Here is a 23,605-nt window from a genome sequence, read left to right on the forward strand (position 1 = left end):
ACAAGAGGCCTAGGAGGAGCAGGTTGGAAACTATGGATGAAGGCTTCTGCTCATATTGAGTCTCAAAACTGGCAATTTGTGCTAATTGGTTTGAACTGATCATTTACTTTAGTGCAGAATGATGACTGTTTGTATTTTCAGTTTCCCTTCTAAAGCAATGCTCTACATTGGAAGGAAGCTATGCTGCTATCTGGTTCAGCTCATAATTTGGATAAAATGCTGCCTTTTAAGCAGCAATAAGCATGAATACGTTCACGACTTGTAGCATATTTGAGAGAGAGAAAGAAAGAGAGAGAGAGAGAGAGAGAAGCATCTGTAGTTGTGTGTGACTCATGACAAACGGCATTCAATATTAGATAAAGTTTATTATGTTATCAAAGTCTGACAATAAAATATGCAAAAATCTATAACTCAGTCATTCATACACAAAGAGGAAAATATATAAAATGCTGGGTCTCACCAGATCATGTTCCATACAAAATACTGTTAAGTTTAGAGCAGCAAAGTAACTGCCAAACATTCCCTGAATTTAAGAGGGTCTTGAATACACCTTGCTCCAAGAAATATCTTAATACCAAATATTCCTTCCTTTGGCCTGCAACTCCTTTGCAATTATTGCTTGATATTAAAATCTTCTGTTCCAAGCAGAATCACATAGTGACCCTGCAGCAGCACTATAGTAACAGCTGAAGTTCTCTCTTTACATTTTGTTAGAAATAAAAAATACATTTTGGTCCTTAACTACTTTTGGTTTCTGAAAATATCCTGAAAATGAAGATTAGGAGAAAAATTGACATTCACAAATGGTAAGTAATTAGCATAACTCAGAAGGAATTTCAGCAAATTACACCTTTCAAACCAGCGAAGCAAAGCACCTGAGGTACTTTACTTTATTTTCCTCTTTCCAGCAATAATTATTTCCTCAGACTAGTTTCTCCACAAGAATGTAGAATACTTAAGACTGCATACTTTAACAGTCTTACAGCCAACCTAAAGAATAGCTCTGTGTAAACTTGAAAGCTTGTCTTTCACTAACGGAAGTTGGTCCAAGAGATATTACATGTCACCCATCTTGACGAATATCCTGGGACCAACATGGCTATAAAAACACTGCAAACAACCCTACTAAAGTGATTCTAAATAGACTTGGTTTGCCCTCTAATGCAGAGGGTCACACAATAAAGAAAGACTTCTAGTAGAAAAGGGAAATGCACAATGTAACTACTTCCACCTTTTGGGATGAATACCCCTGTATTTCAGGTACTCCATTTATTTCACACTGAGGACATCTCTATCCTGGGATTGCACGGTAGACAAAAGAGCAGGGCTCAGGAGGATTTGATGGAAAATGAGAAATCAGACTTGTGATCGGTCTTACAAAGCACCCCCAACCAAAGGTAATCATCAGATGTGTGGATACTTTAACTGAGTCCTCAGCATTCACACTTTAATGTAAGAGATGTGCAATTCTGCTCAGGAAAGAAACAAGGATTTATGCTGACAAATCACAGCAAGTCTACAAGGTTTGGAGGGCTGTCAACTCCACTTACCAGTGTTAAGTAAAAGCAAGAGAGCAGACTTACTGAGCACAAAAAGCGACCGGAGGGTCCATCTGTTAATGGAAAGCTAAGTGAGTGTGGACTAAAGGGTTATTGGCATGAAGGTAAAAGTATGAGATGGAATTAGCTGGAAACAGCTGTGCATTTCCCAAAGGGAGAAAATACAGTAAATATCAAATGCTGAATCAGAACATAAAAATCTGGTTCAGCTTTTTTAGAAGTGTCAATTTTTCTGCTTCTTCAAGTATACAGAATACCAAAGCCCAAAAAAACTCTCGCTGTAGATTTTTAAGCATTTTACAGATTAATCACATAGAGCTGGACAGCTTTGTAAATAAACCAGTTCTAAAAAAATCCTGCAGACCAGGTCGAGCCTGAGTCCCTTCTACAGCCCTACCGATATTCTTCACTCTATGCTGGGAGCCAATACAGATTCCAGTTCCGCCCATCCTGGTGCTAGTTAGCAAGCATGCATTCTACCTGGGTAAGTATCATAGATTTGAAAAAGCTGGACTTTTGAATCAGTTACTTTGCATAGTTGTATGTACTGCAGACCAGTCTTACAGTAGTTTGTCCACCGTGGAGTTAGACCATATGAAGAGCCTTAGACTAGAACTGTGGTTCTTGGTACAGCAATCTGCAGAAGCCTACCAAAAAACAGTCTGACTAAAAGGATTTCATCCTTCTGTTCTCTAAGATTTAAGCAGTCAGCCATGTGTTACAGATAGCCAGTGGGCAACTCGGATCTGGCAGTGGACTAGCACACACAGATGAGGCGGGAAAGTCTGCTTGAGCCATATAGTCGCCAAGCACTAAATCTTAGGTAGCTGATTCCAAGAGACAGACCTTCCATTCTACTGGGGAATGCTTGTCCTCCCTCGGAGACAGGGAGTTACTCTTATTCTCTCTTCTGTACAGGGAGATATTTAACTTACCAATGATCCCAGTCAGGATTTCTAGACGTGATTAGCTAATGCAAAATACATTAGAACCTTGAGCACTCTAGAGCCACCCGGTGCTGGAGTGTTAACATTGTGCATTGGCAAACACTAATGAGAGAACACTGTCAGATCAGCACACCCTAATCAAAGATTTCAATGGCAGCAAACAACCTCTATACACTACAAGATGGTTAAACTTTACCTTTAAAACAACTGCAATCTCCTAACATTAGAAATCAATGGATTCTTAATTCTGTAGGATTTCTGATGAGCATAACTCTTAAGGTAACTTTTTTTCTGAAGAACTCTGCACCCTGGAAGTGTTCATAGCAGTTTTCTGAAAAATGCAATTACAAGTGGTCTACCATGGTTAAGTAACTGAAGTATTGTTTCATGGAGAGTTGCATGCTATGCAATTTTCTGGGGCCTAATACATAGTGCCCCTTTTAAATGTTTGTTTCTCAACCCAAATTAAGAACTCGTTACCCCTACGGGAAAGATATTTTTCTCTATAAATACTCTATAATTCTAAGCTTTTTCAGCTAAACATAGTTTTGATCCAATAGGAAAGATGGTTAGTTAGCTGGAAACTGGATCACAGCAGAAGTGTACTTGGCTGAAAGCAAGATACATACACAAAGGGGTTTTTCCCCATTGTGGGAACTTTAATTTTTACTTGTTTTGGTGGGAGGGGGCTTTGGTTTTTTGAGATCTATTACCATTTGAACTAATGGAGATCACATGTCAAAGTGACAAGTTAAGTCAGCACCTCACACAAAATTTGCTGATACCAAGTTCCTGTGGATTTCAATGTATACACCACGTAGCCATAGCCATTGTACGAGGAGTGACAACTACTAACCTTTTATTTTATTTTTTTAATTAAGGGGAAAAAATCTAAAGCATGAAGCCAGCAGCCTTAGACTCTTGATGCTAAGTCATCAACTTACTAAAGTTAAGGACAACTGGATTCTCTTCAATTTTTCCAAGACATCAAATAAGGAACTTCAGGTAATTAATGCACTTTCCCTCTTTTCCAGCAGCAGTACAAATGAAGAAACAGGTAAGTTGTATATGACCAAAGTCCTGCAATATCTTAACTCCATATCTATTTATAACACCTGCTTGGACCTTCATATTTACTAGCTTATTTATGGACAATGATTCAGAACTTGTGACCCTTTTGGAAAGTTACTGTATTCAAAAAATCCTTCACAAACTCTCCATTGCTTTAGTACAGAACTGACAGTAACCAGCAAGCAATTCTTTCCATCACCCCAACTCTCCAAATATCACAAGTAAGAAACAGTGTAGGCTGCACATATTGCACATAGGGTGTGAAAAATGTTCAAGTGAACTTCTGTATGAACACTGGACATTTGTCTAGCAGCACCAGAATGCACATATGACCAAGCCTTTAGAATGTGAAACACTATGATGCATTATGAACACTAATCCAAGAGACAAGTGATCATTAAGGACACCAAACAGCTTTCTGAACACGGCCTGAAAAGAGACCAAATAAATAATCCAAGTGTTTTAAAACCAAAGGATCAAAAGGCATTTTCCCCTCACTTAAGGGAAGGCATCACAGGTGATGGAGAAAAAACAAGAAAACACTGTCCACATGGGTGTCACAAACCAAAAAGAAGTTTTTTTACATAGGAAATAGTTGTAGCATTAGACAGCATCTCAATATGCTCATTTCCTGACAGCTCAAACAGTATCACTTCCTGCTTTTGCATGTCCACCCACTTTTGACATTGTAAGGCACTCTCCAAGTTCACTGTACCATCACCATCGCTGTAATAGATCTTGGGCTCTTTATCAGGAAAGGCCTCATAGTAGAATGAGTCAGGTGTTTCTACACCAGTGCCAAAGAGACAGTGCAAACGCACACCAGGTGGTATCATCTGGTAGACCAAGGGCTCAGTGTCTTGTCTCATGAACCAGCCATCCTCAAAGTTGATGTCCTTATAGAACTTTTGGTAATCCTGGAGAGTGTAGTTAACTGTGGGTGTGCTTACAAAGATCTTATCTGGAGGCCACGTGTAATTGTAGGGGAGCATCCAATTGGTTGAAACTGCAGATCTCTGCTGGTCTCGGATCTTAAGTGAACTGATGACAGGTATCCTGTTGTTGTCACCTACAAAATAGATTTTTGTTTTATTTATTGTACACTGAAATATCAATTACTGCTTATAATGATGGAATGAATGAGGATCCTACTTTCCTTACTTAAAAGATTACAGAGTTTGACTGGAAATACATTAATCACTAGTAGGAAACAATCTGGATGTTTTAAATACTGTAGATACAATTCCAATAACTGCTTATACCTTATAAAGAGGAACAAATTAGTTGACTGAATGACAGGGGCAAGAAACGTTGCTAAAGACAACCTAGAATGGCATTTTCCTGAGGCTACCTTTCTGACATATTCGTTTAAGAAGAAAATATTTTCTACTTGGGCTCATTTGGGAGCTTTGGGCCCAAAAGTTCTTCACAACATCAATCATTAGGCAATCATTCTGGCCATCCGTAAAGCTATCTTAAAATTCTTTTTCTAAAGGAATCACAGATGCAGATTTTGCAGTGATTCACAGGGACACTCTTCCCTTAATGTTTTTGTTGGGAGAACAGGCTGGTGTTATCCTCTGTACATTTGCGCATTTAAGAGATCTCTTTAGACAGCAGAAGAAACAAGGTTGACACCCAGGTTTTCACAGTGCAGTGATAGAACAGAGCAGCAGCTCCGGGCCAGCGAGGAAAGAGAAAGAGCCTGTCTTCTTCACAGTGAATGTTGGGCCAGGTCAGGAGACAGGTGCTATGGGGAGACAGACAGCGTGGGGCTGCTCGGCGGTCAAATGGGGCTCATAAGGGCTAAATGGTGAAGGACAGACTGGGGCAGGGGCTGAATGGGAGTGGAGGTGCAGAACAACGGGGGGAAGGGAGATGCAGGGCCACACGGGGATGGAGGGTGGCTGAGTGGAGGCACAGAGACACATGGGGACGGGGTAGGGGATGTAGGGCCACATAGGGACGGGGGGAGGGGGTGTCTGGGGGGGGTGGAGGGACATGTGGGCAGGGGGTGCAGGGACACATGGGGACAGGGCAGATGTGCCTGACAATGGGAGAGGCTGGGGGTCAGTCAGAGTCTGCATGGGGGAAGCTCCCTAACAATCCCTCCCCCTCCTGCCCTCCCAAAACCTATTCCATACTTTTCCCATTCACACCCAACAACCCTCCAAGTTCACACGCAGGCCCCTTCCCAGCAATTACTTCCCTGTCCCTCAGCTCTTCCATTACCCCAGACATTCCCAAGCCTTTGCACTGCTTTTGAGGGGTGCAGGATATACAGTATTGTAGTCTAAATGAATTACTAAGAGTTCAGTATTAATATGCCTAGTAAGGAATCTACTTGTCAAAAAACATTTCCTGAATCTTTTTTGTGGGCTATATTGTTACAGGCATGCTTACTGACAGGTATTTTGAAATAAATTATCAAAAATAATTGAAACTGGTGTGATTATATTGCGTTATTTTGGCAAATAAAATTTGCAGAATTTGAAAATATTGTGCACAGAATTTTTAATTTTTTGTTGCAGAATTCCCCCAGGAGTAAAGAGTGTAAGTAACCCAGAAGAAAGTAAACAGGATGCTCCTATACATGAACAAGTGCACTTTCTGAACACCTACATAAAAAATACCACCCATGCTGTACCAAAAAAAATTATATACATATACATATATACACACACACACACACACCATCCTGCAAAATGCAGTACATATACCAAGTCAACAGCTATACAATGCCTTGAAATACCACCCAAAGTGTGCAGCAAGAATATGAATTAACCAAAAGAAAAAGGGAGAAAAAAAAAAAGATTTTAATTGTTAAGTTTCAAAAAATATGCTGTATTTTTAAACTCACTAGATGGCACTATTGATTCTCTAGTCCAGTAAGGAGGGCTGCAGCACAATACCGCTGGTGCCCTAATTAAGCTTGCCAGCATTTCCATATAATTGCAGCTGACAGTCAACATACTACCACCTGAATCTGATTAAGAAAGGAAACCGGAAGAGAGTAGAGTGAACACCACAAGGTCCTGAAGATACTCCTGTCACATTGCTGAGGAAAATGTTTTCTATCTTGACTTTAACATTGAAGTTGTTCCTTGTAGCTCTTGTTTGAAACCAGTTAATAGACTTGTGCTTAAACACGTCCCTTGCTTTCTCTTTTTGTATGACATAAAAAGTTCAGTTGTGCCTCAAATGGCACACCTGCCGCTAAAGCCTCACACACAGATTAATTCCAACATTGTCAGTTACATTCTGCCCACCTAACTTTCCCCTGCACTATCGTTCACTTCCTGTTGATACTGTTTCCTACTGCTGTACGCGGTTACAGTAACTACATTCTGTCCCAGTGATAGCTGCATTTCAGTAGAAATTGAAGTGATTCTTCTGTACGCATATGTACAAACAGCCACTTTGTGATGAGAGATGCTACATACAATAAATATTGCTCATGCAGTAACAAGTAAGAAGCAAAACACTGTAGGTATGGGGAGATCCTAAGTGGTGCTGTTTAATTCTGCTCACATCCTGTATCACCTGGACACCATGCAAAGTTAGTTATCCAGTAAAGCCTCCTGCTCTGGATATTTAGAGTACACCACATGACAAAGTCGGTAGTTTCTGCAGAAGCCTGCAAGCCACAGGATGCCATTTGGGGGAGGGAAAATCAATTTTGCAATGCTATGTTGACAAAAATAAACAATTGTAAGCACCCAAAGGATATATGCATTTTCAGCTTTTTAATTAGTGGCTTTGAGTTGTACATTCCCATCTCAAAACCAACTGCCTTATTTAAGCACATTAAATGTTTTTTTGAAGCACCCATGCCTCGTAAGCACTTTGGTATATGTCCTTCCTAATTTTCTTGATGTAAAAGTGTTTCAGGAACAAAAACTGCAAACAAACCTATCATAAGTTAGTAGTGAGCTAAGAGGAAGCCAAAGGTCTTAATGGTTAAGCAGGGGAGGGATAGCTCAGTGGTTTGAGCATTGGCCTGCTAAACCCAGGCTTGTGAGTTCAATCCTTGAGGGGGCCACTTAGGGATCTGGGGTAAAATCAGTACTTGGTCCGGTTAGTGGGGCAGGGGGCTGGACTTGATGACCTTTCAGGGTCCCTTCCAGTTCTATGAGATAGGTGTATCTCCATATATTATTATTGTAGCAATATGCAAAAATTAATTCACCGCTCTGCTACAGGAGATATTTAGGCATGACCGTCTGATACTGAAATTACAAAAAGGTACACTGTGTACTGTATGTTCTTTTTACTGGGGAGCAATTCTTTGAAGATTAGTGAAAGAACAGTGTCTGTATTAAACAAAATGAGGATAAATAAATTTAAGTCTCATGCCTAGCTTCTTTGATATTCACTTCAGCTACCGAACATTACCTCTCATTACTACCAATATATAATGCCACACTTTGAGAGATTCGTATTCTTAAAAACCACTTTAAATGTTAAGCTGTGTGTGCCTTGCAAAGATTTTTGCAGGTGACCATGCTTCTGCCATCACTCAGGACTCCACATACCTCGAGAACTGCCAAGTCTGCAGTTATAAAAGAGCATTTAGAAGCTTCCAAGTCAGTTTTGCAATAAAAAAATTGAGAGTAATGAGAGTTTGGAAGGATAACAGCAAGGAATGGAATGTGCTGGAGACTCTACCGTGCTGGGTTAGGCAGCCACACAGCTGCAAAGGGGGACAGACAAAATAAGCAAGCAGCAGCAGAGGGGACAGAGGGAGGAAAAGTACTGAGATTGGGCGGGGGGAGGGGAGAGAGAACGAGTCTCCAGGCCGGTAAGGTCCCAGTCGTTCCTCCTACCTGCTCCAGGCCCGTTCCAGACCCTCTCGGTCCCAGTGTCCTCCCCCTCCCAAGGGATGCAAGAGTTTACGCAGGGGCAGAGCCCACACAATATTCCCACTGTGGGGGCAATAGCCCCTTGTGCCCAGATTCCATCACCCCAAAAAGTAGTAAATAGGACAGCTCAATGCCGAGATACGAAAACCATATTCTATATACGAGGGGAATGGAATTTGGAAATCGTGCCTGAAACTGGGGCAGTTATAAGCTTATGGGCTGAAAGCTGTTTTTTAATTGAAAGTTGGTAGCATCTCAAACTCTGTCCTCTAATGCTATGGTTAACAGTAACCCTTTAACATCCTGTGGTAGCTTCCATTTAAATTCAAGTATTTAAGCAGGTTACCTACCTGAAGCCAGCACACGAAGGGTTTTAGCCACTCCTCCCCATGGAGCACCCAGTGACACGTAGTCCTTTATGTACTTGTCTTTCCAATTCTGAGTCTGATGGTTGAGGAAATATAGACTATACATATTACCCATACTGTGGGCAATTAAGACCACAGGACCTCCATTTTGTTCATACATCAACTCAATCATCTTTCGAAGAGCCACAAAATAGTCTCCATTCTCATCTAGAAACATCAAGACAGTAGTTAAGTAAAGAGGTTGTTTGCAAATGCCATCTTTCAATATACAGTGTTTTAAAAGCTTAGCTTTTGATGCTGTAAGTAAAGAGAACAGATTCATACCATTGATTCAAACAGCATATTGCTAGAAGCCAAATTTTCCTCACTTTTCATGTGCTTAGAATTGTTTCGAAAAATGTAGACGTGAATTGTTTCAAGCTCAGAAGACTTTATACTGTTTCTCTCTCCGTAGCATGTATTTATCAAAGGGCAGGCTTTTCAAAAAAGTGCTCTACATTGGTCTAACTTCTCCGCTGAATTCAATGGTAAAACTCACACTGACTTTAATGGGAGTAGAATTAGGCCAGCACCAAGAACTTCTGAAAATCCCACCTGAAGCTGCTTAGAAGATCACCTTTATTCTTAATTTAAAAGACAGTAAGTTAGAAGCCTTAGGAAAACTCCCATTTTTGCTCACTGAGTAAAACCATGGCTTTTCAGTCCAGCTGTATTTTTGACCTTTTAAAAATTCTATAGGCAGCAGTTGCCAACTTGTTTTATTTTGTCAATGGATTTAATAAGATTTAACAAAACTAGTCACTGCTAATTTAGAGATCCTGTTAGTGCCTTCTGAGACAATACCATTCCTGTCTGTAACATGTAACTAAATATTCGTCAAACTGAAGAAAACCTAATAAAATCCATCTCTCTACCCTCATAATCCTTTTAGGCCAGCTGCAGACCAGTCTGTTACCAAACAATCAGGGTTGTTGATTTTCATCAAGACGTTCCCTGGATTTCAAAATAAGCCTATGTCTCAGTTCTAGATCTTTTAGAATTAAACTCTTCAGGGCAGGGCAACAGCCTGGGACACTAAAAGGTTATATGCATGAATGTGCTGCTTTTTCATTTTGTCTTCACATGTAATATGAAGAGTGTATTTTTTATCTCAAACTATAGACAGGAGATAGTAAAGTAAGACTAGAGTGCAATGAAGAGTACAGGGTGTCTGACCTTACACAACTAAAGGAATGTGTAAATGCAGAATACAGGTTTGAACATTACCCCTTAGCCTTGAATTTTAATGACACTACACACGGAGGAGCCAATTTCTCCAGACAAAGCAATTAAGTAACAGAGTTAGACTTTGAGGCAACATTGTGGTTCTGTAGATTATGCCTTGCTAATAGATGACCAAGTTTATTTCAGGGAGGTGCTTTAGAACTTTCCAATATTATTACTTTTGGGGCTTTGTTCCGTGTCTTATGTAGTTTTATCAAAATTCCTGTGGAGTTTTCCCCAGAGTTAGGACCCTAACAGTCACTCTAATCAGGATTAGGGTTGTAAAAGGGATCTCATGAAGAAAGGGGTAATAAATTCAGCCAAATTTGCTGCCTAGAAAGTCAATAAAATGACTAATTCAGGTAATGAAGTTTCATTTACTTGGTGCCTTCCGCCAATCATAGGGAGCTCCTCTTACATCTTTATCCCGCTGGTAGCCCCAGTCTACCAGACTCTGCACCAATGTGTAAAAGTAAGTGCCTGTGGACAGAAAAAGAAGAGATCAGCATCACAACAGCCTTATTGGGCGTCCATCAATAGTGAAACTGAAGTTTAACTCCAGTTAGATTATTCTGCCTCCATACAAATAGAAGATTATTGTAGTCCAAGACACAGTTTAAACAGCTGGCTGCATTAGGCAAAGTGAAGGATGTTAGGTATGTACCAAAGATACGAAGAGGTTTTATTCTTCTGAAAAATTCTCTAAACTGTTGTGAGACAATCCCTACTGCAACTTTTTTTCCATCTACCTTCCTTTTGTACATGCTGCACTTAATCATAAATATGGTGGCTTGCCAATGTGCAGATAATAGTTCAATAAACTATTCTCAATTCTAAGAGCTCCTGTACACTACAGTTTTTACAATGAGCTGACCACCAAATAACTGAACTGCAGGAAGGTAACATTTGTACAGACTAGTCTGGGCCCTCCAAATACATTTTTTCCTGGATACAGACACTTGTGATTTGCTCTAGGATAGGAACTACTGTGAAACTAGTTTTATTTCCATCAAAAGATTAGGAATTTTAATCCACTTGAGTTGGCTGAACACAATGCTTTGATAGCAAACAATGGACAGAATATTTGCAGACTAGTTATCTCAAGTGATAAGGTAAATTGCATTTTATTTAACCTTTTATTTATCCCTCTAGTAAAGGGGTGAGTACAGTTGTATGCAAAACAAACACTGCAACAAAAGGTGAAACCTGGAGACACAGGGCTGCATATTAGAGCAGAATCCTTCAAAGCCCATTTAACTGGAGGCCTAAAACATCTTTAAGGCCATCAAAATTGGGTTTTTTTCCATTTTGGATTAGTACCTTCTCTGCCAAAAGTCCTATCAACAGTTTGGGCTGGTTTAAATACTGATTTCTAAAGTAATAGGACTGCTGTTTAAGTGTGTCCTATATTAAAAAGGTCAGAGGGAGGTTGTAAATGCACTATTATCCTTTCACGGACTGTTTAAGACTACAAAACCAATTAAAAAATATATATATAGCCTTTCAGCAAAGAAAGGACAATCACACACAGCAAAATCAGTTAGCAGCCGATTGTGCTTTTAAGTACAAGCTGCTCCCATATGCTCTTCTCACCAAGACCTACATGACAAAGTGCACTATGAATTCTGGTCAAGCAGTAAACCCCATTTGTAAAGTAGGCTACTGGATGTTCAAGTATCATCCTACCACCACGTGCACACATTACATTTATTTTCCATCACTGCAAGTACACATTATGTGAAAGAGTTGCTGTATTAGTCTAAGAAATCATGCATCCGAAGAAGTGGGTATTCACCCACGAAAGCTCATGCTCCAATACGTCTGTTAGTCTATAAGGTGCCACAGGACTCTTTGCTGCTTTTAAGGATTCTTTGTATCACAAGTGGCAGTAACAGGCTAACACATCAAATCTAAACCTCCATTACTTCAACTTTTGGGTCAGAGATTTAAGCATCTCCCAATGAGATTGTGCTATGAAAATTGTCAGTATGTCAGATGTATTTTTCTCAGGAATTCATAGTCATGAGATACAGCAGTTGGGGCTAAATTACCCCTCTATTTAGAGTCCTTTACTGTATGAATTTTTTGAGGGAAAAGGGAAGAAAAGGAGGAGTGCCAGATCTCCCAAATTCATACAATGGGTATGGAAATCCATTCCCCTCAGGGCTACCTGGCCTGGGGTTGCTGCAGCAAAGAGAAGGCTTTATTATTATTATTATTAAAAGTTTCCTGATTATTTTCACAGTTTGTCAAGCCCCTGTTACAGACAGTCTTTTCTATGCACTCTGTCTCATTTCCTACAGAAGCCTTTAGGATGACTGTCGGAGTTTCATTCTGAGAATTTTAATTCTGAATAAATTTTAACAGATTGGTGAGCACTCAGTTCTGCCCCATTTGTTCATCAGACAAAGTTCTTAGGTTAGCCACATGACATATAACATATGCACAAGATTTTTTTTTGTTGGTTATTTCTCTGACAGGACAATACAATGTCCTGCAGCCCCACTCCAGCTCCAGGCAAAAACCTGCAGCTCCACTGCTCCGGAGCTGCTCCGCACTCCAGCTCCGGGCTCCACTCCCAAGCCCTGCGAATACACAGTACTAATGTTTATAAGCAAAATGAACCCATGTACTATCCTACTTCATACAAATGCTACATAGTTTTCCTTGGACTTCAGTAGGGAACTGTGAATTGAAATTGCAGTCCTCTAAAGTGCTGTATATCAGACGTAATGGAAAAGGTATTAAACATGTGACAATGAACAAAACTAGTACATACCGACACTTCTTTTACTAGGGTCAAGAAATTCCAAGGAAAATGTTTGTCCAAACCCTGGGACTTTGACATCCACTCCATCCGGAGGCTCTGTGATCTTACTTGTTCGATTGTATATTAACCTGGGGGGAAAGGAAAAACATAATAAATATGAGACGTACCATCTTACTACTTAGCACAGTGCTCTTCACTATTTTTGAAGTGGGGGCCATTTTGGCAAAAAAACTTCAATGTGAGAGTCACATAGGGTGGGGCTGAGGTGTTCGGAGTGTGGGAGGTGGCCCAGGGTAGGGCAGAGGGTGCGGTGTGGGGGTGAGGGTGAGGGCTCTGGGGTGCAGGCAGGGGTTCAGGCAGAGGGTTGGGATACAGAGGTGAGAGCTGCAGGGTAGGGCCAGGGATGAGGGGTTCAGGATGCAGGAGGGGGCTCAGGCAGAGGGTTGGGATGCAGGGGTGAGGGCTGCAGGGTAGGGCCAGGGATGAGGGGTTCAGGTGTAGGAGGGGGCTCAGGGCTGGGGCAGAGGGTTGGGATGTGGGGGGGAAAGGGAGGACGGTTCTGGCTGGGGCAGAGGGTTGGGATGCGGGGGGGAAAGGGGAGGGCTCTGGCTGGGGGTGTGGCCTCTGGGGTGGGGCCAGGGATGAGGGGTTTAGGGTTCAGGAAGGGGCTCAGGACTGGGGCAGAGGGTTGGGATGCAGGGGGGGAGAGGGCGCTGGCTGGGGCAGAGGATTGGGATGCGGGGGGGAGGGCTCTGGCTGGGGGTGCGGCCTCTGGGGTGGGATCAGGGATGAGGAGTTTGGGGTGCAGGCAGGCTGCCCTTGAGCTGGGGTCAGAGGACTCCCCCCAGCCCTCTCCCTGCCAGCAGGTAGCACAGGAGCTCCGGGGGAAGGGACCCTCTCTTCCCCCTGCCCGGAGGCAGCACAGGTGCTCCGGGGCCAAGGGAGAGGCCCACAGCAGCCCTGCAAGCTCCAACTTGCTCCCCTCCCCAGTTCCCGCCCACCCCCTACCTCTCTCCTCTCCAGGTCCCTGCTGCACGGCCCTTTAGAGCTGCTGCACAGCTATTTATAGCCTGCTGCGCAGCTTAGAGGGAATTTAGGGAGCCACACTTAGGACGATGGGAGCCGCCACTGGCTTGCGGGCCTTGCAACTGAAGAACACCGACTTAGCAGCTCTCAACTAAGATGGGACTTATGTTTGCTGAATACAATAAAAAGGATTAAGAGCTATTACCTACATGGAACAGCACAAAGCCCAGACACTACTACAAGGGCACTTCAATACGCAAGTGGTTACACACAGTGCAAACAAAGTTTTTTGTACTCTTCTACTTAGTTTCTGAAAGTAAGAGTACAGAGCTCTATCTTCAGTCTGTAGAAACTGGGTGTACGGTAAAGGGAGCAAACATCAGTCCCAGGGAATGCCTAGTATGGTTTGGGGATATGTCAGTCTGCATCTGGCAAGAAGCTAGAGAAACTTGTTATGAATGTAAGAAGTAAAGTAATGCAACAGTGGAGAATAGAGCACTAAAAGGAGACTTCATATAGGTCCCTTAAATAGAAGTAAGCTAATCACGTCTAACTAGGAATAGCTGTCCAGCTGGAAGGAATATTTGAAAAGCCATAACCAGCAGTAAAGCAAAGGCCTCTTGGGAAACAAAGATTACAAGGACAGACAGACATTAAGTATTTTGTAGCTCCTGTTCAGGTTCCATGTATCTCAAGAGGGTGTGAAGTGTCTGGAATGCAGATTTTTTTTTTACCCCCACAACAACCAGTCTAACTTGTTTTACTTGCAAGCTAAACATTTGTTTGTCTCTACAATAAGTGAAATAATTAAGCTATTTTGAGTAATCTGTCAGAGAACAAATGCTCAAAACAATTAACTGTAAAACTAATCTCTGAAGTAATGCAAACCTAGATTTCTGTTGGCCCAGGGCCCCAGGAAAAGGGAAGTGTTGTGAATACCTGTAAAAAGCAACAGAGGGTCCTGTGGCACCTTTGAGACTAACAGAAGTACTGGGAGCATAAGCTTTCGTGGGTAAGAACCTCACTTCTTCAGATGCAAGAAGTGAGGTTCTTACCCACGAAAGCTTATGCTCCCAGTACTTCTGTTAGTCTCAAAGGTGCCACAGGACCCTCTGTTGCTTTTTACAGATTCAGACGTAACACGGCTACCCCTCTGATAATGAATACCTGTGCTTCTCTATTAGGCTCTTCTACTTGCTAGATTTCTCTCTGGGTATTCATCAAATAGCAATGAAATAGCTACCAATAAGCCACTTAAGAGTATACTTACACTGCAACTATAACCTTGTTGGGTGACCTGGTTATAATTTGTCCTTTGACATAGTATAAGTGAAGTGCAGATGAGTCCTTAAATGTGTTGGAGAACCAGTCTAAAGTCTTAGACCAAGGAAGCCATCAACATAGTTAGGCTCCCTGTTTACATTACAAAATAGAACTGGACTTTACCCAAGTTGTATTAAGATCTGCTTCAAAATACTTATTTACAGTATGGGGTGCCTTATAGGCAACAGCATTAAAAAAAGCATCTCTAAGGACATGTCTATGCAGGGACACTCAAGAAAGTCGGGGACTATCAGCTCTCGAGTGATTTTAGTCTGCATCCTGCAAGATGCGCATGTTACCAGACAGAGCTCTAGCCTGTACCTCAAGTCAGGTCAGCTAGTCTAGATTAAAAGCACCAAACTTGGTTAGAGCAGTGGTTTTCAAACTGCGGGTCGCGACCCAGTACTGGGTTGCGGGATGTAAGGCACTGGGTCATGGTGGCTCTGGTCAGCACTGCCGACTAGGCCATTAAAAGTCCTCGCTGCGCATCAGAAGTGGCCAGCAGTAGTCTGGCTCCTAGGTGGGGGGGCCACGGGGCTCTGCGCGCTGCCCCCACCCGGAACCAGCCAATTGGAGCGAGGGGTGGGGGTGGGGGGCAGTGTCAATCTCCTGCCCCAGCCCTGAGCTCCCCCCGAAACCCAGAGCCCCTTTCTGCACGCCAACCCCTCACCCCTAGTCCAGAGCCCTGATCTCCTCCTGCACCTCAATCCCCTGCCCCAGCTCTGAGCCCCCTCCAAACCCAGAGCCCCCTCCAAACCCCAAACCCCTCACCCCTGCACCCCAGCCCCTCCCACACCCCAAACTCCTCATCCCCAGCTCTGTTGGGTCGTGGGCATCCACAATTTTCTTCACCTGGGTTGCCAGAAAAAAAAGTTTGAAAACCACTGGGTTAAAGGATTATAGTGGGGAAGAGGGTGGGGGGAGGAGGGGTTAAACACTCATGTAAGAGCCCAGTGAATTCAGGAGTGAAAAGACACCCTCAAGATGTGTACACTAGACTATTTTTTACCTCCAAGGTACTTAACACATTTGTAAAGGCTGCTGTGCAGACTCCCCATCTGTAGGAGTCATCCCTTGAAGGTAAAAAAGTGTCCAGCGTGGATAAGCCCTGAAGGGGACCATTTTTGTGTCCAAAAGGTGTTAATGTATATACTACAAGGGAATAGGGCCATCGACACTATACGTTTTACATTCAAAAGGCAAGTATTTAGTGTTGGGCTATTTTTAACTGAAAGGAATATTGTAAAATATTGGATCCTGACTCCCCAGTGGGCAGGAAGGGGCAAGATTAGTTTGTTGGGGATGCTTTCAGATCCTCATTTAGGGGCTTCAAGTGACTATGGCCAAAAACGTCTTTCATCTGGTCCATTTCCCCAGTGTAGATCTTATGACTTCCATACTGGAGTACTGCAATGCACTCTACCTAGGACTATCTAGGTAATGTAAATGCCTACCTACTTGGTAGCATTAGCCACAGAGAGGAAAACAGTTTCCAGATGAAGAAATAGCTTCCTGTCTATCAGTTTCCACATGCAATAGAAGGTGCTGACATCAATCCAGAAATTCCTATATAGTTTGGGTATTGGTTGGCCTTTCCCTACATGCTGCTAAGACAACTGAGGTGCTTTAAGATTTCCTAGATTTGAGCATTTGGACCTGGAGATCGGACACTCCCTGAAAACCCTTCAGCTCTAGAATTTGCTTCCGTTAGACACAATCCAGACATTCAGGATCTGGTGTAAGATGCCTTGTTTACAGAGGCTTCTGCCTGAGGTGGAGAAGAGGATTGAGAAAAATTATGCTGAGCTGCTTTAAAGTTCTATTTAAAATATCAGATTTGTTTCATTAGCAGTGGAACATTTTTGAAAGTCAACTGGCTAAAATGTGGGCTTGTGACAATGTTAAAATGCCATCCCCGACTTGGGCAATCCATCTACCAACCCAGGGAACCCCGTTATGGATTTTTGCCGAGACCAGGACCTTTCAAGTCCGGCACATAGACAACAGCTAGAAATGTGCTAGTGCAGTATTTTATAGAACAGCACTATACAAGAAGTTAACACCTGCTGGCTGGGGATTTTGATTTGCTATATAGTTTTGTACACCTAGTAGGAATTAGAAGTTTAATGAGGGAAGACACTAATGCCACAGACAGATTTTTAAAACTAAAAATATTCTAATGAAGCAGATTTGGTATTTTAATTGCTAGTTATAGGGTTTTTTTTTTTTTCCAAGAACCTTCATTGCAAATTAATGTTGAACTCCTGAGAGCCTATGGGGCAGTAGAGTTATGCCATTTTTAGAAGGCACTTAAAGGAGACTTTTCTTGATATGCAAGCTGTAGATCCCTCAGTTTTAGCCCATTATCCTACCTAAGGCTTCCCTCCCCCTACATGCCACCCAAACAGCTAGTGAAAAATCTTCTTGCTACTCCTGAATTGGAAGAAAGATTTTTAGATTGCATATATTTATGTAAGGTGTTTGTGGCTGATGGGAAGGGTGCAGGAAAAATCTGAAGCACTCCATATTTCTCCTGACAGGGCTGTGGTCCTACCTGATATTGTCTATCCAGCAGTCAATGATGACAGGCAGAAGCAATTCTAAGTTCAGCCAGAGCGTAAAGTAACTGTCTGTCTTCTTGGAGCAAAGGTAGTGCACCACTGTGGGTTTGTCCAATTTGGCTTCCAACTGGTTACCCAAATCCCCTGGGACTGCAAGAAACATATAAAAAGCAGAAATATACTACTATCAGACTACAAGTAAAAACCTGTTACTGAATTAGTGATTATATATGCTTGTTTTCCATGCTACTCTACCACTGTGTGACTGCAGTTATATTACTGCATCAGCAAAGATACTTGCTAGATTTTGTAAATGGATGAAAGGCGTTATTATAGGAAGACAAGGCTGGTGCGGAGAAGCTACGTGAATTCTTTGCATCGATTTTGACTGCAGAGGATGTGAGGGAATTCCCAAACCTGAGCCATTCATTTTAAGTGACAAATCTGAAAAACTGTCCCAGACTGAGGTGTCAATAGAGGTTTTTGAATAAATTGATAAATTAAACATTAAGAAGTCACCAGGACCAGATGGTATTCACCCATGAGTTCTGAAGGAATTCAAATATGAAATTGCAGAACTACTAACTGTGGTGTGTAACCTATCTCTTAAATCAGCCTCTGTACTAGATGACTGAAGGATAGCTAATGTGAGAGTGTTTTTTTTTTAAAAAGGCTCCAGAGGCAATCCTGGGAATTATAGGCCAGTAAGCCTAACTTCAGTACCAGGCAAATTAGTTGAAACTATAGGAAAGAACAGAATTCGCACACACATAGGTGAACATAAAAAGTTGGGGCTTTTGTAAAGGCAAAACATGCCTCACCAACCTATTAGAATTTCGGGGGGGGGGGGGATCTTAAAACAGGAGTATCACAAGCAGATTGTATCAAAGCCTTATCAAAAACCTCTGTGTCCTGTAGAGAGTAATCCAACAGCTTCTAGAAGACAGAATTTTTTCCTTCAGAATATTGCAACACTAACTGGTCACATAATTTCTTATTTAACATTTTCACCACTACCCACAGAAAATGAATTTGGATCAGTTTTTCTTTTACTTCATTATTGGAGCTTTATTTTCATTACTTTGTATCTGCTGGCATAACAGCCTCAGTTTACAGAACTTAGTTGGGTTGTAGTTTACTAATCTGCACATATATCCTTATGTCCTTTGCATCCAGGTTTTAGAACTGATGTTATGGTCTTGACACTAATGTTATAGTATCTATCCCTAATCAGCATGCAGATGGTCTGCTATTTTTACCGTTTTTTGGCAATTTATTATTCTCTCCAACACAGAAAACTGTCAGCCTTCGTTTGCATTTGTCAACCATTAGTGCCAAGACTTGCACAAAGACGACTAAAAACAAGCAAGATACTGAGCAACTAAAAAAAAAAAAGCTCTGACAGACTCTCAGCTCAGGCAGCGTTACATTACTACTTTCCAATGTGTCTTACTCTGCAAGAAAGGTTATTTGCTCTCTTGGAGAATCCAGGCCAACGAATATTATAACTACCCAGCGATATTTTAAATTTATTGAATTTGCCTTTTTTTGTTGGAGACGTAACAGTACATGTGCTGCACCAATGCAAGTTCCTACTAGACTCAATTCATTCCATTTTATTACACTTGTCAGATTCACTGCTGTTCTAATTCTGACTGGCCACATGGCTGTCTCAGGTGAAAGAAAAAAACTAATCAGAGTTTGGTCTGGAACAGATTACAACAACAGACAAATCAAGAACCAATATGGATTAACTTCCACCTATACAACAATTTTTAAAAGACTTGCAAAGAGGAAGTTGTGGCAAAAATCAATCAAATAACAATATTCCAACTCCAAAGACAGTAGTGGGTTTGCTCAACAGTTATCATGAAACTTTTTGACTCAAGAAATGAACATTATGAAATTTCCCTTCTACACTCTTCCCAATCCACTTTCAATTCCCCCTCCTACCATCATTTCACTATTGCAAATGAAGTTAAAACAATTAGGGACACTTTTACAAAACATGAGAAAGCGCAGGACCACAAGTAAAAATGCATGTGCATTTACTGTGACAGAGTTTGCAAGTGTAAGTGGGTTTTGCAGATTACCAGCTAGTGGTGTAACAGTCCATTTAGCATGTGTGCAGCTGTACACTTTCCCGCATATTTCCACCTGGCATCTTGAGACTTTTAAATGCAGGTCTGCAGAGTTTACAGTTTGATTTTTTCACCCTTCAAAACTAACTAATCAATCAAAACATAGGATTTTACTATTTATAGTTTCCTATTATCCAAAAAATAGTAATTGTGTTCTGCTAAGTTTCCTCCAAAGGTTAACAAGTGGTACACCAACCCACACAATTTTTTACACAGTACTCTTCCCACATATTCCTTTCCAAGAAGTCACACCTCTAAAATAATAAAACAGCACAAGATTTTGCATGTATACACATACTTTTTCCTACGTTTGGAAAACACATGGAAATAATTGGTTTCCTATCTCTGTAGACTAACAGGGAACCATGTATAGCCAAGTGAAGACAGCCATATAGTCTGTTTAAAACAAACTTATAATAAAAGCAAGGTCATGCACAGCTCGCTGCAATAAATTGGCATAACTTGCCTGAAGGCTTCTGAAATCAGCCTCGGAACATAAGTTTCCACAAACAGCAGCAAAAATTAGATAAACCAGGATACGTAGCTTCCAGGCAACAAGGCAGAGCCAGAACTTCAATTATAAGAGCAAATGTAAGTTCTGGCACTGTCTCTAGTCAATAGACAGCTGCATATCTATTTCTTGACTTCTGCGTCTTTGGGTTGGACATTTTAAGGAATGAGGCTTTGAAATAGGGGAAATAGCCATGGTTCAGCTATTTACTGAATCTTAGGGCAAGTTAGTTTATAGCAAAAAGAACAGGAGTACTTGTGGCACCTTAGTCTCTAGAGACTTAGAGACTAAGGTGCCACAAGTACTCCTGTTCTTTTTGCGGATACAGACTAACACGGCTGCTACTCTGAAACCTTAGTTTATAGCATTATTCTATTTTTCCTTCATTAATCGAACCTTCTAAGAAGCTCACTCTGCTAAAGTGCTAGACTGGAGCAGCACTCTGCACGTGCCAGTCACTTGTTTTACTTTCTTGTAAAGTGCTCAGAGAGACTGATGACCCAGGAGTAAGTGTTGAGATAGATAAAAAGAGCTCCTATTTTAAGCTGGCATACTGAGAGCAAATTACCATCAGTTGCTGATCCCAGCAATCTCATACTAGGGTGTGGAGAAATTTAAACTCTCGCCTCCTCCTCCTCCCCACCCTCCAGTTCTTTTCTGTGGAAATTTTGGGGTACATATATAGTTTAAAACAGACTCCTAAAGGGATCTCTTAAAGTCACCAGCGATAAAGAACTTCAGTTGGGTATGCAAGACAGTGAGCAAGTCTGTTCCCTTAGCCCAGCGGTTCTCAACCCATGGCCCGCATGCGGCACAATTAGCACACACATGCAGCCCAGCTGTGTGCTAAAAAAATTCAAAACTTGCTCTGATCTGAATGGGGACGGGGCTGGCTGAGGGGAAGACAGCATCTGGAAACCTGCTAGAGGGCTCCTGCCAGCAGGAGGCTGCTGACGCAGGGGGGCAGAGTGCAAGAGAGTGGGTCTCTGGGCAGGTTTGTGGGGAAGGGGACACTTTGGGCAGTGGGACATTGGGAACTAGGGGTGCTGTAACACCCTCAGCTTTTAGGCTGCCCGAGTTGGGATCTGGGTCCTGGCTTCCCAGCTCCATGTCCAGGGCTCCACTCCTTGCCCCTCTCTGTGGAGAGGGGCGCTTGGCATAGCGGACTGTGGGGAAGGGCGCTGTGGTTCTCAATCTGAGGTCCATGTAACACATTAATAGGTTGAGAACTACTGCTCTAGCCTATTCTGTAAAGCAGTGGTCTCCAAACTTTTTTGATCGCGTACCCCTATCAGTAAAAAAATTTTGAGCATGCACCCCCTGCTGCGCCAAAGCGCAAAAAAAAAAAAGCGCTCCTCCTGCCACGCACCCCCAAGGATCCTCTTGCGTACCCCACTTTGGAGACCACTGTTGTAAAGAATGTGTAGGGCGAGGGAGGAAAAGAATTTGGATCTGGTGTCTCCAATGTTTTACTGTATTTCTCTATCAACTACCCCATCTCTCATTAGACCTCTGACACAAACACACACACACACACACACACTCTCTCTCAATGAAGTTGTTTAAGCACAGTAGCAGGCCAGAATTTATTTTAGGTTATTTCAAAAACTAATATAGTGGAAAGTGTAGCCATCATCAGTAGTAGGGCATTGTAGCACTGCATCACACTTAAATGATAAAGTTCAAAAAGTATTGAAGTTCAAACTCAGAACCCCATAAACTGCTGTTTAAGTCTCTGCTTATAGAACTAGCTGGCCACGTTATTCCACATAATCTTGTGCCTTTTTTGGCTGCTGCACCAAAGCTCTTAGCTAAAAAGAAGCACAAAAACATAACTCTATTCAGGTTAGTTACTCATGGCTGGTCAGTTTCAGTGGCTGGCTGACAAGAGAATATTGTCTTCTTTTCCAGTGCAAAATAGACAGGTAACTGACATTCTCACTCAAAGCTGTGGCGTCTTTTTAAAAACAAGCTCTTGCAGCAAAAGGTACTGTTTGAAAGCCTGGATAAGGGTGAGAGATATTAGGGAATGGTTGTTTCTAAACAGCAGCTAAACAATCACACTTCTGCACAGATTAGGAAGGGTCACAATTCAGAGGATGAAGGAACAAGTTAGACATTTAATTACTAGCTTCATTATGTTAATGTAAGTTGTACAGGAGTTTCACTTGTGACTACAAAAGAGAAGATACCCTTACTACAAAAACCTAACTAGGTTAGGTTATAATATTCAATACTGATGTTATTGAACAAAAATGTCGTTGTGTTCCAGTGTCTGACAACGTAGAAGACAAGAAAAACTGCCTGCTGACTACTGTTAAGTCTTTTAAATTAGGGTATGGATGCATAAAGTAGAGAACTAGCAAAGTCAAAGGCTGATAAAATTTTAAGTCGTTTCAACTAACAGTGAAGGCACAATTTCCACAACCCCGAGACACCACACATTGCAGTTTGAAGACTGGAGCCCATAGGCACGCACACATGTGCGTGTCAGGGAACGGCTGCCAAGTTAGTAAATATGAACACTAATAACTAGGTAGAACCAGGACAATTTTGGGATGGCTTTTCTCCAAATTAGAGAGAAATCTAAAAGGTCTCCATATTGGCAATGAAGCAGTTTCATCACTATATGCTCACAACTAAAATTTTACAAATACAGATTGCAATTTGCAAAAGCAATCTTGTGAGAAGATTCATGGGGAAGTTAGAACGTACACAAAGCCAGCAATGCTAATTTAGATAAACTTTTGTATTCAGAAAAAAAAAGTCAGATTTACAATCCTTTACCAACATGACTGAAGAGTATTAATGGTTTAAATTTTGGTTGCAAGAGTATTAGCTGCATTTTGGATGGGAGACTATCGCGTAGAAAGCAATCAGCAGGAATCAACCATTCAAGCTCTGCAGAAGAAAACCAATAATGTTTTGACATTTTCACAAGAAGATTTGATAGTAGTAGACAGAAGCATTTCCTTTAGGTTTCAGACCACCTGGGAAAAGTAAAATTACTCCCAACAGACTTCTATAAAAAGGTAATTTTTTTTACCCAATGGTTTTATTTTGTCATCTCTTATATGCTTGCATTTACAAATGCAGTTTCTAACCTTTTTCACTGGAAAGGTTATATAAAGCTTAAAATTTTTAAGTCTGCATGTCCAAAACAAATACTTTATTTAGAAAAGAATTCACAGGTAAAGTTTTAG

The 23,605-nt window shown here is 41.6% G+C and overlaps 1 protein-coding gene across 2 annotated transcripts in view; it reads right to left on the reverse strand.

Annotated features, from left to right (window-relative positions):
- Positions 1-345: 345 nt before the first annotated feature.
- The window catches only part of PLA2G15 (phospholipase A2 group XV), a 32,209-nt gene continuing 8,949 nt past the window's right edge, over positions 346-23,605 (reverse strand). The window contains exons 2-6 of one of the 2 annotated variants that reach the window (XM_005289948.5): positions 17,744-17,900; positions 12,850-12,968; positions 10,452-10,550; positions 8,790-9,014; positions 346-4,646 (exon numbers count right to left, since the gene is read on the reverse strand). In XM_005289948.5, coding sequence (XP_005290005.2) covers positions 4,135-4,646; positions 8,790-9,014; positions 10,452-10,550; positions 12,850-12,968; positions 17,744-17,900 — 1,112 coding nt within the window. In that variant the 3' untranslated portion in view covers positions 346-4,134. The remainder of the gene's footprint in view (positions 4,647-8,789; positions 9,015-10,451; positions 10,551-12,849; positions 12,969-17,743; positions 17,901-23,605) is intronic. The other variant, XM_065566989.1, reaches the window with a different exon arrangement.

This window comes from Chrysemys picta, chromosome 14, assembly GCF_011386835.1.
Source record: "Chrysemys picta bellii isolate R12L10 chromosome 14, ASM1138683v2, whole genome shotgun sequence".
Classification (NCBI taxonomy): domain Eukaryota; kingdom Metazoa; phylum Chordata; order Testudines; family Emydidae; genus Chrysemys; species Chrysemys picta.